This window comes from Buteo buteo, chromosome 9 (genome assembly GCF_964188355.1).
Source record: "Buteo buteo chromosome 9, bButBut1.hap1.1, whole genome shotgun sequence".
NCBI lineage: Eukaryota > Metazoa > Chordata > Aves > Accipitriformes > Accipitridae > Buteo > Buteo buteo.
Genome location: NC_134179.1, coordinates 31,575,413 through 31,591,015, shown reverse-complemented (window position 1 = coordinate 31,591,015; position 15,603 = coordinate 31,575,413). Strand labels below are relative to the sequence as shown.

The 15,603-nt window shown below is 39.0% G+C and overlaps 1 protein-coding gene across 1 annotated transcript in view; it reads right to left on the bottom strand.

Annotated features, from left to right (window-relative positions):
- The window catches only part of RGS17 (regulator of G protein signaling 17), a 72,603-nt gene that overhangs the window by 4,391 nt on the left and 52,609 nt on the right, over positions 1-15,603 (bottom strand). The window contains exon 3 of the mRNA XM_075036811.1: positions 1,414-1,503. Within this exon, the coding sequence (XP_074892912.1) occupies positions 1,414-1,503 (90 nt within the window). The remainder of the gene's footprint in view (positions 1-1,413; positions 1,504-15,603) is intronic.

The following is a 15,603-nucleotide window of genomic DNA, read 5'->3' as shown; positions in this document are numbered from 1 at the left end:
AGAGAGCATTTAAATTAGCATATTTCTCTGTGCTTGTACCTAAGGGTTGCTAAGCTTCCCTCTGTTTGGTGCTATTGACCTGAATGATGATCTATTGGCATGAGATGTGACGGACATTGCTGGCAAAACTGGAGAGAGAAGAAATGGGAAAAAGTCCTTATTCCCATTTTCTGAAGGAAACTGTTCGTAGATTCTAACAGTGGACACACTGGATAAGTGATCAGAAGACTAACTTGTGTCACTACTCCATTAACTTACTAATGAATAGCTTGAGAAGGTAAGACTCCAAGTTACTTAACAACAATTAAATATAGATTCAAACTTAATTCTGAGCGCTTGCCCCCCCTCCCTGGCAGGATCCAATACAAGAGCTTTACTAACTGTTGTTAATAGCTTCAGTGTAATCATGTTGCACAATAACTGACATTTGTCTATATGATTTCCCTTCAAGTCCATTTATCAACTCCTACTCTGCATGCAGGGCAGACTGGATGATGGGAATATATTTGTGGTAGCTTTTTGGCAGTCCAAAAGATCTAATGAATGAGAAAGTGTTTAACATTTAAGCTATCCAGCAAAATAATTGTAATTTGATCCAAAAAGTATAAACATATAGATTTGAAGGTGAAAAGTCCTCTCTCTGAGGAGAGTGAAAGAACCTGCTGAGGTGGATGGAGCTGACAAGCAACCTGTGCTCCCTCATTTTCTATTGGGAAGCTTTCCTCACTACAGTATTTTGTGGAAATTTCTGACATTGTCCTCTCATAAATGACCTTGAGTAGCAATGAAGACAATGAGTAGTTTGGGTTGCTTTTACCATCAATCATATCCTCTTGAGGTAAGTTTTAATTTACTTTTTATGGGACTAGAGAACTCAAGGCCACTGATAGGTTATCATTTTTCCCAACACAATAAACATGGGCCCTAACTTTAGACAGAAGTTCAGACTTCCAATGTGTGCTAGCCTGTTTCTCAAGGTATGTGTTTCCTTAGTTAATTCCAGTGAAACCATAGTCCAAGCTGTTTTATGAAAGGTAGCCATGTTAAAAATCTGACTATGAAGTACACTTGGGCCCCGTTAGTTTTTCTTCTTGTCTCGATAAATAGAAGAAAATGATCCCACAGGTGGCGAAGGCTTCTTATAGAGACCCACAGATCTATGGAACCATCCCTGTGCCTCCCATTCCTCCCCACCGTTCTCCCCCGCAAATAAGAAACTGTAAGTAAGCCTGGCTTATGAACGTCTCTGCTGGCTTTTCATTGTCAGGACAGATTTTGCTTCCTTTTCTATAGAATTTTTTGGAGGAAAAGTTATTAGAAGGACATTCCGGAAGCATAAAAACCAAGGCGATTCTTGATGTTAGTTACAGGCAAATTAAAAATATTTCCTAGACAACAGTTTGACCAACTTACCATTCTTCTATGACTTGGATACTCTCCATTTTGGTCGTGTGTGTTGGCCTTCCTGCATTGTCTCCTCTATCTTCATTCCTAACAGTGAGGCTGCAATGTAGTACAACACTTTATTTTGTCTAGAGGAAGTTAATTTAAAACAATGACTATAGTAATGAAAACTTTTAAAATATATAAACCTATGTATAATGTCATTTTTCACTCTTGCCCCTAAAATTTTGGAGAGGAATTTTTGATAATGACTTCTCCCCTTAATTCTGATGAATATTAATTAACAGTTGCTATTAGCATGTGTAATGTTTTACAGGCTCACAGTTTATCCACTGAAAGATGGACACAAACTTAGAGGCCACTTTTGGAGTGATTTCACTTAGTAAATTGAGCATATTAGTAACAATAAGGGTAGGGGGGATCAGAATATCTGAACCAGACATTGATGAGGCTTTGGTACCCCACCAGTTCTGGATGGTTGTTTATTCTTTATGAACATTCCCTTTTTTCTCTCCAGGATACGGTGGCAGTAGATGGCTCAGATACAGAACTTAGCGTGTGGCAGCTCCTTATGATTTCCTCCTCTGACCTAAATTTGTTTTTCATTCCAAAAAGTAAAACTTACTGGCCTCTCAATAGAGAGGCATCCATTACCCTCGTATTACCACAAGCAAGGAAAAGAAAGACTTCCTTTACGTAAGGATGTTTTTAATTTTTTTTCTTCTTCTTTTTTGAGGTGGTAACTAGCATCACTTATTTTTCCGTAAATATCTTTTTAATTGGATTTGCTTTAGTGGTAGCGACTTCCTCTGTGTGTGCTCTCTATGAATGTTCTGGAACATGGCCTTGCCAGCAAAAACACAATTACTGGTAACTATTGAAATAAAGCACATTTTGAATGGCATACGTATCCATATAGGAAACCTGGTTCCAATAATTAAACTTAAGAAATGGAATGTAGTAAGGACATGGAGATTTCCCTTTATCATGTGTTCCCTATGTGTCCAATTGAAAGAAAACAAGCAACCAAGCAAAAAATCCCCCCCTCCCAATCCTCATAGAGCTCATATTTTAATATTGAGTATTCACCGTACAGTGATGCTCTCAGTCATCCTAAGTGGCGATATACAAAAATATGTTGGTAGCATAAAGCTTCTCCCTCCCCCACTAATCTGAGTAACTTCTGCTCAGCTCTCAGAAGAAATCCCAGCTTCGAGAGATTTTTAGCACAAATAACCTTTCTTTCTAGCCCCTCTGCATTTATGAGTTTCTTCAACATTTTTCCAAGTGTTTGGCAGAGTTACCAGGTGATCTCAAATACTCTTCTGAAAACGGGAAGTTTAAGCTCCCAGGTAACGCAGAGCACATATTAAGACTTAAACATTACAAAGACGTACACTTTCAAACGAAGCTGTTTGATACTGGTTGCTCCTTCACTTACCTGCCAAGACCTTAGTTCAGGCCCTTGGTCCTGCTTCCCCTGTTACAGCGTAGGAATGCAGCTCCAGTGCTGCTAAGGTGTTAGGCTGTCATCAACTGCTGCAGGAGAAACAACACATCCTGAACTCTGGGGTTGGCAGGTAAAAAGCCTTTCCGTCTCCTCTGACCTGTTGCTCGTCAGTCTATAGCGGGAGCAGCCAGGAAAGCCAACGGGAGTTCCGTATACAGGAGGAGAAAAAAAGGGACCATCCACTTTCTGTCTTGTAATCTTTAAGTCCACACATGTAACTGCGTAGGGTCACCTTGCATCTGGCTGGAGCACAAAGTTGGGGTGAGGGAGAAACAGGGAAGGCACTAAGCTTCTCCCTCTCCCTCCCTCCCTCCCTCCTTTGCAGTCCCTAGGTAGAGCAGCATTTGTCTCCTCTGCTAGGTGCAGAGAACTGAGTGTCCTTTGGTTCCATGGGAGAGTAACTCCATGGAAGGAGGAAACAGCTTGTAAAGTTTGGGAATGTAACAGGATGTTCTCCCGAGTCCATCCAAAAGAGAATGAAGCTGCCTGTTTTCTTTCCTCCATCACATGAGCAGCAGCTAAGCTGTACTGAGATAATTTACTTGTCGGGCAGTAGACATCCAAGGTTTGGATGCAGAGTCTTACTGGAAGTAGAATGTGACTCATCTGAGAGCAGTTAATTACACTGCTAATTTAATTTGATGTCTGGGATCAAATACTCTTTGTTTTTCTCATGCCAAATCTGTGCTAAACTTAGGAAAACCAACATGGGCTGATGAAGGTGGAATACAAGTAGTGAGTGGTGAGTCAGAAAGGGAAACAGGAAAACAGACAAGAAAGCCACGTTGACTTGATTGCACTTGTCTATCAAAGGAGTAATGGATAGGCCCTACGCATTTTGATTTTCTACAGGACTACACCTCAGTAAAAAGTTCAGATGGTGGGCCCAGAACGTAGCGTGCAGTTTTCTGGTATCTATACCAGAGTGACAATGCGAGGTACGCACTTGGCCCTAATTCCTTCATCTCACCACTCATAGCTGGAGTTCAATGGCTGAAGTTAGTCAGAGTTGCAAAACAGGGAAGACTCTAAAGAAAGAAGTGTTATACCTGGTTGGAACAATTTCTTCAGTTTTGGTATTGTATTTAAAACTGTGCTAAATTTATAATACATCTTGGCCTAAATTCTGCATTATGTTTCTAGTAACAAACACTAGCACTACATTTCAACTTTTATTTATCTACATCTGTCAAGGCTGGAGTTCCATTGGATACATTACTTTTGATATGTTTTTCCTGTGAAAGAAACCATCATTTTTATACAGAAGTACATTCAATATAGACATGTTCTGTTTTCACTCAAGGAACTGGTTGATGTTCGCTTATAAAAAAAATTAAACATTTACACATTTGTGACTGCAAAGCTAATTTAAAAGCAGCCTTTAAATAACGCTGATCACAGTAACACATTGCTACCTTTTACCTCAAATTGACAGCACTGCATTGCTACGTTGTTATCTTCAGTTGAAAATACCCTATCTATTCACATTTCTCTGTGGAATTCAAGCAGTCCTCAGCAGGAAAGGTACCCTGTATACCTGGAGTTGGTGTCCTTGATACATTATTCCATCATGGAAGCTAGCTGATTATGTCAGAAAAATTACGCTGTATAGTGTAAAACTAAACAGAGTAAAAGTAACAGGATAAAGATTAACAAAATGATCTTAGTTAAGGCTTTAAGAAGAGGAAATTGCTGACACGCCCTATCAAAAAGTAGTTAAATGAAAGGGAGGTGTTCTAGAGAGATATCTGATGTAAGTTAACATATATGGTGCCATTATTATTTATTAGTTGGAGTACATCCATCAGATATCTTTAAAATTTAGAGATGTAAAGTACCCATGATAAAAGCACAACAAAATTACTAATGCCTTAAAAAGAGAGAGTTTGGGGTGTCTAAAGGCTGAGTTTAAGTGGAAAGCACAAGCACTGGTTTGTTTTCTATTCCTATGGACGGTTTGTTCTACCTGCTTTTATGCTGATTTTATTGCTCTGGAAAATATGGTAAAAAGTACTTCAGTAAACCCAAGTGGCCTGAGCTCAATGTACCTTTCAAATATATATTTTGGGTTCCTGACTTCTACAAAAATGATAGTTTCTTTAACTACTGCAACAGTATTATTATAATTTCTGTTTGGAGTGCATTTCTATTTTGCAACTTCACAGACTTTATAAGTAAAAATGTTAATGACCAGGGTCTATTTGAAGAAGTATACAAATTGAACAAATTACCACACATAAGGTTAAACTAGTCAAGGTTCCTAGATGATGTGTGTTTGGAGGAACTACTGGGATTCAGAAAACCAATCTTTATTTATTTAGCTTCTTTTATTCCACTGTTAATATTCATGTTCAGCAATTAAATAATTGTTCTGTTGAGTAATTACTTAGCATGGCACTGCTGCACGTTAAGGTGAAAAAGCCAAGCTAATTGGATAAAATTATCAAGAGAGTCGGACTAATTTAAGGGCAAAAATCTTACTGACTCTTCCTCCAGGTGTTTCCAGCTGGTAGTTTTAGCCTTTTTTTTAAAGTTGCTTAGCATCCCTACTGCTGCACTTACCTTCTACTGCCATTAAGAAACTGAAAATCATTTAGAGCTTGGACCTGATCTTTCATTCTTTATATATCCACTAAACAAATAGTCTTTAATTGCTTCCCAAGGGTCAGATTCTCATGTACCAGTAGCCTAAATCTGGTGAATCAGTGAAATTACTCTTATCACTATGGCAAGAAAACTATGCCATTGTGACAGGTCCTAGGATGAATATTCTGCCCATGCATGGCTAACACCAGTTACTATTCACTCAGGTATTTTATCAGTTATGTGCATGATATGCAGTATATCATCACAGTATTTTGCAATTATGTCTGGTTTTGAAGACAATGTGACAATTAAAGCCTCTTGCCTTAGTGGTGTTTTTTGTGCTGCCATGAAGATAAGGAGTAGAAATCAAACCGGGACACTGTGAACTACTTGGTAGGCTATTGGGTTGCCATTCAGGAGATCTGTGCTCAACTCCTACTTCTACGCTGAAGTTTGCAGATACTAGGCCCTGCAGAGCAACGATTACATTTTAGGCTGAACCTGTGTATGTCACACAGTAGGGCCACAAGCCCTCTAGCCAGCCCTGTAACACAAAAATCTTCCTTATTCCAGCCCAAACGCCACATGAAGTCAGCTGCACATACATAATTTAAAGGCAGGATTTGCTTTTCAGATGAAAATCAATACTCAGTTAAGATCCCCTGGATAACAGATGTTCTGACATCTTTCTTTCACTGATCTACCCTTTGAAAGAGTGTATCTCACTGGCACCACCCTTCACCCTATCCTACTCCTAGGAATTTTTATTATCATTGAGATAAAAAGAGACAAAATATTTTTAGATCATAGGTCCAAAAGCCAAGAAGTATTTTTTGATGCTTGAATCCAGCTTCCAGTGCAAGCAAACTACAGGCAGGACTGCCATAACTTAATGGTGATTTAGTAGATGTAGATTAAGTGAAGGCTTTCTTAAAAAAACCCACAACTCCCCCCTCGCCCCCGAAAATGACAAGAGATCATGATTTAATTATGATTTTAAAATTCCACTGGTAGATGATGCAAAATGGCCATTCAACTAAAATGTTGACAAATGCAGGTTAAATTTACCAAATAGATTCAGATAGGAAATATTTTTTCAAGGTTGTCTGGAGGAGGAAAAGCCCTCCTTTAAACAAGCAAGTTAGTTACTGCACTCATTCAGGATTTAAAACACCCTTCCTGTGGGACTGCGGTGGAGTAGATGTCTTTCAAGCTATTCTGCTGAAGCTATTCCACTTTGGTGAAAATAATACAATACTCATTACACAAGACAGAAACAGGAGACTCCTAACTTAATGGCAAATCATCCTGTAATAAAGACTTTTAAGGATTTTATATAAAGTACAATATTTTATACATCATTGAGAGGAGAGCCTGAAAACAGGAACATATGATTAGTGCATTTTTCCTGGAGTGAGGGGAAGGTGGTTTTGAAAACTCTGAGACAAAGATGGGCACCAACCCTACAACTTTCACCAGCTGGGTAAATGCCTTTACTCTTCAATACAAAGTGGTTGTGCCCCTGCCTGTCTCTAAGCTCTTTGATTCCTTTACTTTTATTATAAGTGTTTGGCTTAAAACATGCTATATGAGCAGAAACATATTTTTCCTGGTTTTAATTGGGATGCAGAAAAAGTGCATGCCAGTATCTTTTTCATTCTTGATTGTGGTTCAGTCTGACCAGACTGTCTTCAATACTATGGTTCAACAGTCAGTGACTGAAAAATCAATTGTTTGTGCAGCTCTGTTCACAAGTTCACTCCTACATGCTGAGGCAGGCTCTGCTAGAAGTCAGAGATGGATGTGGTCTGCGTATGCTGTATGATAAAGCAACAGACACCTATACCAGCACTTTTTAATTTCTTTCATGAAAGCAGAGATAAAATTTTTTTCTGACACCTTGTTTTTCTGACAGCTGGCGTATTTAAGCCTGATGGCAGCAAAAACTGATCAGGGCTGTGTTTGTTTATGAACAGAGCAGCATGATGGTTTTGCTATGCTGTACAAAGCAATAATAATGAAAAATAACTGCAATATTATCATGATCCATTCATAAAGAACAATACAGCTATGTTAATCTCAAAATCACTGACAGTCTAGTCAGTGATGCTATCTCCTATATCTCTTTTAATGGCACAAAAATATGCATCCATGAGAATGAAATGTTACATGAACAATACTATCCAAGGATAAGTTTGTTTGGTTTTTTTTAAGCTGATTAAAGGGTAAGAAACCTGCTTCTATCAAAGTTCAGAAAAGAATTCACTTTTTGTTATGATAAGTGAATAGTGTCCGGAGCAATTACTCTGAGAAAAACTAGAGCTAGAGTCTAGTCTGATTTTTATGAAGAAGCGATGCTTTGCACTAGATATTTTCATAGGCTCAGATAAACTTGCATTATATCCATCAGGCCCCTGGCTCTATTAGAGAGAAAGGGGATGCATCAGCCATCAAAACCATGCATTGTGGTCTCTTATCTCCACCCTCTGAGAATTTACCTCCTTGTAAGAATAGCAAGACAGACTAAAGCACTTAGACTGTTGTAGTAATAACAGCATATGCAAAGCGTAGAATTGCAGAGCGAACTTCAGCCAAATTCGTGGCACTAAGGAATTCTAGAGTGGACCCCTGGAAGTCTGCGAGGCCAGCGTAAGTGATGTGCAGTTCCTCCACAGAAAGATGTGAAACAGTAAAAATTGCAAATGTGGTATTTCCCTATGTCTGCATTGGTTGTCTGAGAGAAACTTTGGAGGGGAATAGTGGTCAAGAGCTTTTGGAGTCATTTACTTAAATTGTTCAGAATCTGGTCTTAACTCAGTCAGCACAACATGATATTTTTTGTTCCAAAGAAGAAACAGAACAAAAAAATATAAAACATTTTTTTTTAAATTAGTGTCCATCCTGGTTCTTTGATGAGGTAAGATTTACAGATCTTCACTGAATTTATTAAAGAAATGTAGGATGTAAAATTTTATTCTGAAAACAAGGTAGAATTTTAGTGAACAATAGCTATAACCTTCTCTGAGTAAAAAATGAATTGTCTTGTTCTTAGAACTAAATGATGGAGGTTGTGTTTAGTAGACTGACACAGCAAAGCGGTCTTTTGGGGAAAAGCCAACAATTACCATAAGGCTATAATCAGCCTACTTGGCAGTGTCCACTGAAACTATAAACTCCTTTCAAAAAGTCCAGGTACCTGTGGTGCTAAGTTTCATGAGTGCCAGAGTTACATTTGCCTTAGGTAAAAAGATGCTGCAAGAGACATGTATAATCCAAATTGTTTTTAAAAGAAAAAACCAAACGAGCATAGACTCCAGCTTGGATTCAGCTGTTTTAGAGTGAAAAAAATATGTGCTTGCAAGGAGAATTTATAAACTTGTGGTCTGATCCTGCAAGCCTTACCTCATATAGGAAAAAAAAACAATCAAGTATTTTGTTTTGTTTTGTTTTGTTTTGTTTTGTTTTGTTTTGTTTTGTTTTAAATAATGCAAGTATTTGCAGGGTTAGCATCCTGGAGATTTTGTGTTACAGCTAAAACCCCTCCAATATTTCAAAGCTTCAGATGGGGGAAGGAATGTGGAGTGACAAACCTCACAGCTCTTTGCTCAGCTTACACTGTGGTCTCATCATTTTGACCTGTAACCATAAAAGCCACAGTGATAACTGGCCTTCATTTTTTTTTCTCATAGGTCACAAAAAGTAAAATTAAAATGAAACAAATGCTAAAAACAGATGCTTTGTCTCTTTCAATGGCTAGAAAACATCCAATTTCTTCCATTCCAATTTTCCTTGGTGGTATTTTTTCCCCTAGAGTCAGTTTGCTATGTTGTAGTGTGGTGTACTTCAGATTTTTTCGCTTTTTTCCATCTCTTTGTTTGAAGAGCATACAGCTGAGAAACAGTCTGTAACAGACGGTTGGGCACTTGTGTGTGCCATGAATGTGCTTTCAACTGAACAGCTTAGTGTCTGCTCAGGATCCAGTAATAGTAAATGCAGGCAGACTTCTGGCTCCCATATGTACCTTTCTGCATACCATAAATCCTGTGGGCCAAGGGGGAGCTCAAGGTGGAAATTTTCTGGTCTGATTCTTGCTACCTAGGGTGGGTGCAGAGGCTGTTTCACAGGCCCTTCCACTGGGGTTTTATAGAGAATGCAGCTGACTGGAATGGAGTTTGTGTTCCGCACAGGTTTGACAGTTTAATTTACTTCTGAATTGGATTTTCCACAAAACAGTGTTTGTGGAAAAGTTTAAGATTAATGAAGATTCATAATTTGTTTTCATGGTTTTAAAAATAATTATAATTACATTTTAAGAAGAAATAATCAGTTGTCTTCGTTTCATTCATTGTTAGTAACTGTTATTCTAACTAGTCTTTTGTAAGTATTTCTAGTTAATGTAATCACATAATAGATTTAAATGAAATATTGCGCTTAACTTTAAAAGGCCCTTTAGAAAAATTACATTCTCTCATGGTAGATGTTTTTCCCAGTAAGCTTTCTGATTACAAGAAAAGAGATTTTCTAATAGGAAAACAGTTCATCAGGAAATCCAGCAGCTATAACTCTTGACTTCGTGATACCTGGAGTTTATTAGAACCTCATCTCTCAGAGTCCTGCAAAGAGTTAGCAGCCTCACCTTTCCCTCAGAATAACACTTATACTAAGAACTGTGGAGAGAAGCTTGAAGAGCAATGCCTTACAGCACCAAAATCCTAAAGCCCAGCAAAATCTGCATTTGGGTTTTGGATTATTTTGAAGTATCCTCGCTTCCCTAAACCAGTCTGGAGATTTCTAGAAGAGTGGCATTGGCGGTATGTCTGCAGAGCGTGTGAACATAGGAATAAAGAGATGTGGTCAAACCCCCTGTGCCCACACACAGGTAGCTTGGCCTGTTAGCTGCTGTGTCTCTGACCCCTGCGCTGTAGCAGCAACCCAGGGGTGGGTGAAGGAAATACTGACAATTCCCCTGTCTTTGTCCCGTAGCGCTGCTCTTGCAGTGCTATTTAGACTTTTCTGTGTGAAGGAATAGCTTTTATCCCTGTGAAATATTTGAGAGTTTAGAAGGAAATACACTTAAAAACACTATGGATGAGCAGGGTCCTACCTTTCTTCCTTGTGAAAACCTGGACTAAGGTCTGTGAATTCTTTTGTTCAAAGGCTTATGATAACTCATCATTGTTCAGAGTTGTGAACTTCCCCATGAAAAATACGAAACTTCTCAGTTGATCTGAGATTGTATGTTTCTGCCATACTTTGAAGCAGGGGGAGAGCAGGCTGAATTTCTTACTGCTTTTCAATTGCAGCACTTTCTTAATACTGTGCTGGATTCAGCGTAATTGGTCAAAGTCATTACAGATTCAACTATAAACCATAAAAGAAAAAGGAGATTGCTGGAAATTAAGGTTTAAGATATCTGGAGCATCTCAGGCTATTAAGGTCTAGTCAGTTAAGACATTTAGCTCTGTCCTCCTAGTCTTACTTATGTTGTGCTACTGCTCAGCTTGAGTAAAAGCAGAATTGAACCCAAGTGATCTAGTGCTTACGAGTATAATCATCTCTCTGTTAATGGGAAGTCTTGGCCAAGATTTTGGAGTTTATGTAAGATCATTATATAAGGTTATTAAATTGCATCCCACATGCCACTGTGAAGGTAGATCATCCTTACTGAAATACGAATGCTAAGCTAAAGTAAGTCATAGAGGGATGTGCTCAGTAAAGCAAGTACCTAAAAAGGTTTTAGCAAATCTGCAGTGTTCCACTCTATTCCCGTTCCTGTATATTTAAAATGGCCTAGATATAAAATCTGGTAACATTTTCTGTTCATAAGGGACAGTTGGACTAACTGTCTCCTTTTAAAGCCGAGTTATATCTTCTGCTGTATTTTCCATAAAAGTTAAATTCAGTATACATTTGGCAGACAAGTGTTCAAACTTGTCCAAACTCTGCATTTTCCTTTTGGACCCCATGAAGAATTTGAAAGCAAAGCCTTGTAGAATCAAAAATCGCCACGTCAATACATCTTCCATTGTAGATATTGCTATTTGCAATGTGATCTTTGATGTAATTTTTGTATTGATTCTTTCTTCTTTTAGAAAATGTTCAAAAGTGGATTGGTAGTGGGAAAACTAACCTGCTGGAAACCCCCTGACAAAAGGGACATTCTCCTAAGATACCCACAAATATATCCAGAAATGTTTTGCAAACATTTAAGACCTTAGTTTAGTCTTCGCCAAGTTGAACACAGAATCACAGAATGGTTGAGGTTGGAAGGGACAGAGATAATCTTGTCCACCCCCTTTCACAAGCAGAGCCACCTAGAGCAGGCTGCCTAGGACTGTGTCCAGATGGGGTTTGAATATCTCCAAGGATGGAGACTCCACAGCCTCTCTGGGCAACCTGTGCCAGTGCTTGGTCACCCTCACAATAAAAAAGTGTTTCCTGATGTTCAGAGGGAACCTCCTGTACTTCAGTTTGTGCCCATTGCCTCTGGCCCTGTCACTGGGCACCACTGAAAAGAGCCTGGCCCAGAACTGGACCCGGTACTCCAGGTGTGGCCACCAGTGCCACAACCAACACATTTACTACCATCATATTTAAAGAAAGACTTTGATTGAAGAATATATTTGGGGGCTAATTGAAAAAATGCAACGATATTTACACTTCAGGATGACTTCAGGGTAAAGGAGGGAAATGCTTTCAAGGTCAATGCAGGCTAAAATGTACGTGAAAGGAGACTGCTGCTTTTAATGGACAGCCTTGCTGAACTTGCTTTCCTCCTCTGTTCTTGTGTGACTGATTTAAACTACCTAGCTTACAGATATTGCAGCTCAGCAGGTATCCAAAGGCAGATGGAAACTACCAGTGTGCACTGTACTTGAACTTCTGAAATAAAGGACAGTATCTCCCTCAAACTTAGACTAGCACTGAGCAAAAGTTGCTCCTTTGTGCAGGAGAGGAAGAACTAGTGATTTAAAGCAATCTGACTTTCCTAAACTCTCCTTTTTCTCAGATATATTTTGTTCCTCTGAAAATCTGTAAGAAAATATGCTTTCTGCTGGATTCTACTTTAAAGAGATTATTTTACTTTTACATAATGATAGCCACACCAGAAGCTATTACAACTTTTGGAAACTTTTAGTCCTTTCTTGAGACTTCTGTTCTCCGATGCGCAATGTAATATCTATATAGGTAAGAAATCCACGGCTTGCCAAATTTTGCTTGCCGATGATTCCTAATGGAGTTACTCTAGCTTTGTTTCATTACTGTAGAGCTGGTTTCTGCTTTAGGCAAGATTCAACTCAAGGGTGTATTTCTCTTGTCAGGTCACCCAACAGATCACTAGTCTGGCTGTCAGCTTCATTCCTTCCTTCAGAATAATTTTACCCTTCATATTCCATCTTGTACAATGGATACATCTAATTACTAGACAACCCACAGTGTCCTTACTCGTGGCTACAGCTATTCTGCAAGCAATTCCTTCACGGACTTCAGACAATTAAAAGTGGCAGTTGTCTAGTGTTCAAAGAAATAGAAATTGTATTCTTTGAAAGGGTAACCAGCTGAATACAAGCACTCCAATCCACCAGCAAGGCAGCCTAATGGTCTCAATTAATTCTGATAAATGGGCCTAGTCTCAGTTTCTGTAGTGGCTTTTTTTATTATTCTTGGTTTACAGAGATGAAAATAGCAGCAACAGTAAAGAATTGAGCCTGATTAGGGTCACTCCTTTGATTCCATAGATTTAGTTGTAGTTTCCAAATGGGAATAGATGCCTGGGAACATTCATACTGAATTCACATTTTTTCCTTTTCATAAGATGTTGTAAAGTTCTTCAATTAAAGAGGGCTTTATGTATTTGTAAACTATAATTCCTACCATGATGCTTATGAACACTGTATTTTATGACATTAGCCTGGACTAAACTAGTTTACGCTTAGCCACATTACAATCAAATAAGATGAGGGATCTTCCACTTAACATCTGTCCAGCTAACAAACAGGATTGCGAAATGCCATGCCAACCAGTGTAAATTACAGGCATCTGTTTTGATGGATGTTAACTGCTGGTTTCCAGATTTTCTGTCAGACATGGCCCTGAGCTGGGAAGCATTTTCAACATGGATGTCAACAGGAACTGAAGATATCCATTGGTCCATAATGGGTGCTCAGCACCTGCCAGTATCAGGCTCTCAATCAGCTACTTCAGAAGAGCCAGAGTTGCCATCTAGACAAATGTATGTGCTATGGAATTATTGAGGGTGACTAGACAAGATTCGCATCTCCTTTGCCTTTCTGCCTCACATAATGAATGTCTGACCCACTTTTCTAGTGAGAGAAGCTCCATCTTATAAGTGTTATCTTCTAGGGGCGCAGACTCATTTTCATGATACATTTTCTCATTTTTTTCTCTTAAAAGAGCTAGACATTTATTCCTGTTTTAACTGACATTTTAAACCGATTTGGAATGATACATGGTTAAAAAATAAACCTTTGTAAGATGGAAATTTTACTGCTAACAGATTTAAGTAGCCTAATTTTTTCCCCTTTTGGCTTGGAATTACAGACTGCATTTATTCTTGCAGATAAAACGGGCTTGGAGAGTGCTCTGGCCCTGAGGCTGACTGGCAGCACGTAGCCCCAGTCCATAAAGCCCATACCCAAAACAGGGTTTCTGCACCTGCGACAGGTCATTACCTGAGACTGTGCACTTTGGCACTGGCCAAAACTCTGCCAGGGAGTTAACGCTTGCCAACAATTTAACTGTACATCTGATTGCTTGAGCCCATATTAGGCCCTGGCCCCGCTTAGTTTACTAGTATAGACACAGCCAGTGTGTTTAATTTGGATAACATTTTGTTGGTGGTGGTTTTGCATGTTAAATATTTAACTTTTTATTATACTCCACGATGAACAACGTTTGGAGGATTTGCAAGGCCACCTTGGCACCTTTAAAATGACGCCGTTTATCAACATGCCTTACTTCAGCTTATATTTCGATCTCAGATCCATTTGACCTTTCACACACTTCTCTATTTCTGTGGTTTTCCACAGACTCCCGAGTTAATGCATCTTTGTGTAAATACATAATTGTCAACTTTGCATATGGAAACAAAAAAGCAGCCCAAACCCTATCGGGGGAGATTTCAAAGGCTCCAAACTCCTAACTGCTGAAAATCAGAGCATAAACTGGACTCAGGCATCCTCAGCACTCCTGTTTTGTTTTTTTTTTCTTTTTTCCACAGCAACAGTCAAGCTGTGTGCTGGTGACAGAAAATCTGTCATGACATTATGAATCTTCCTTCAGCCACTGTTCTGCAGACACCACACTGAATAGCATTTTGGCACAGGCAGGTGGGAAACAGGCAAGAGCGGCGAGGGAGAGCCAAGATGCTGATGCTCTGAAGCAATCCATCTCTTAAAACAGCCTCCGAGGAGACATCAAGCTGCTTTACCCCAGTGGAGGTGATTCTGCCATGCCTTTCTCTTCCTCAAGAGTCCCTGAATACACTCTGTGTGCTGTGCCAGGGCAGAATCAAGATCATTTTCTAAAGTTAACTAGATTTAGTCTGCTGTCTCCTTCTAAGGAGCTACTGTCAGCATCTTATGTGCGGCTGAATTAGAATGAGCCTTCTGTAATCCCAAATCCCCTCTGAGCATGTATTTATTCTTCAATTTAGAAGGATTGCAGTTCCGACTTTTTTTATTCCAGTTTTCTTTACAGAATTGTTTGCTTGAAATACGACTATTTTCTGCAGTTAGACTGATGAGGGTTTCTTATCTTAGCAGTATTATACACATAGGAATCTATGCATTTGGTTTGTGAAGCTTCAGAAACATTTATTAAAAATTTGCTAATATATTATGTTTATGTTTTACCCATTCTCTAACCTGCTTTTGATATCACAGATGGGTAAAAATGTCAGTAAACACATAAACCTCCACCTGTTCCTCAGCTGAAATGAATTTTCAAAGTTTAAAATATTAAGGATAATATCCTGATACCAGGAAAGCTTGGGCCAGAGAGCCCAGGGCTGGTTTTGATGATGTTAATGAGGACTCTACCATTGGCTTGTGATTAACGTTAACAGACCAGCTGCATAAGAA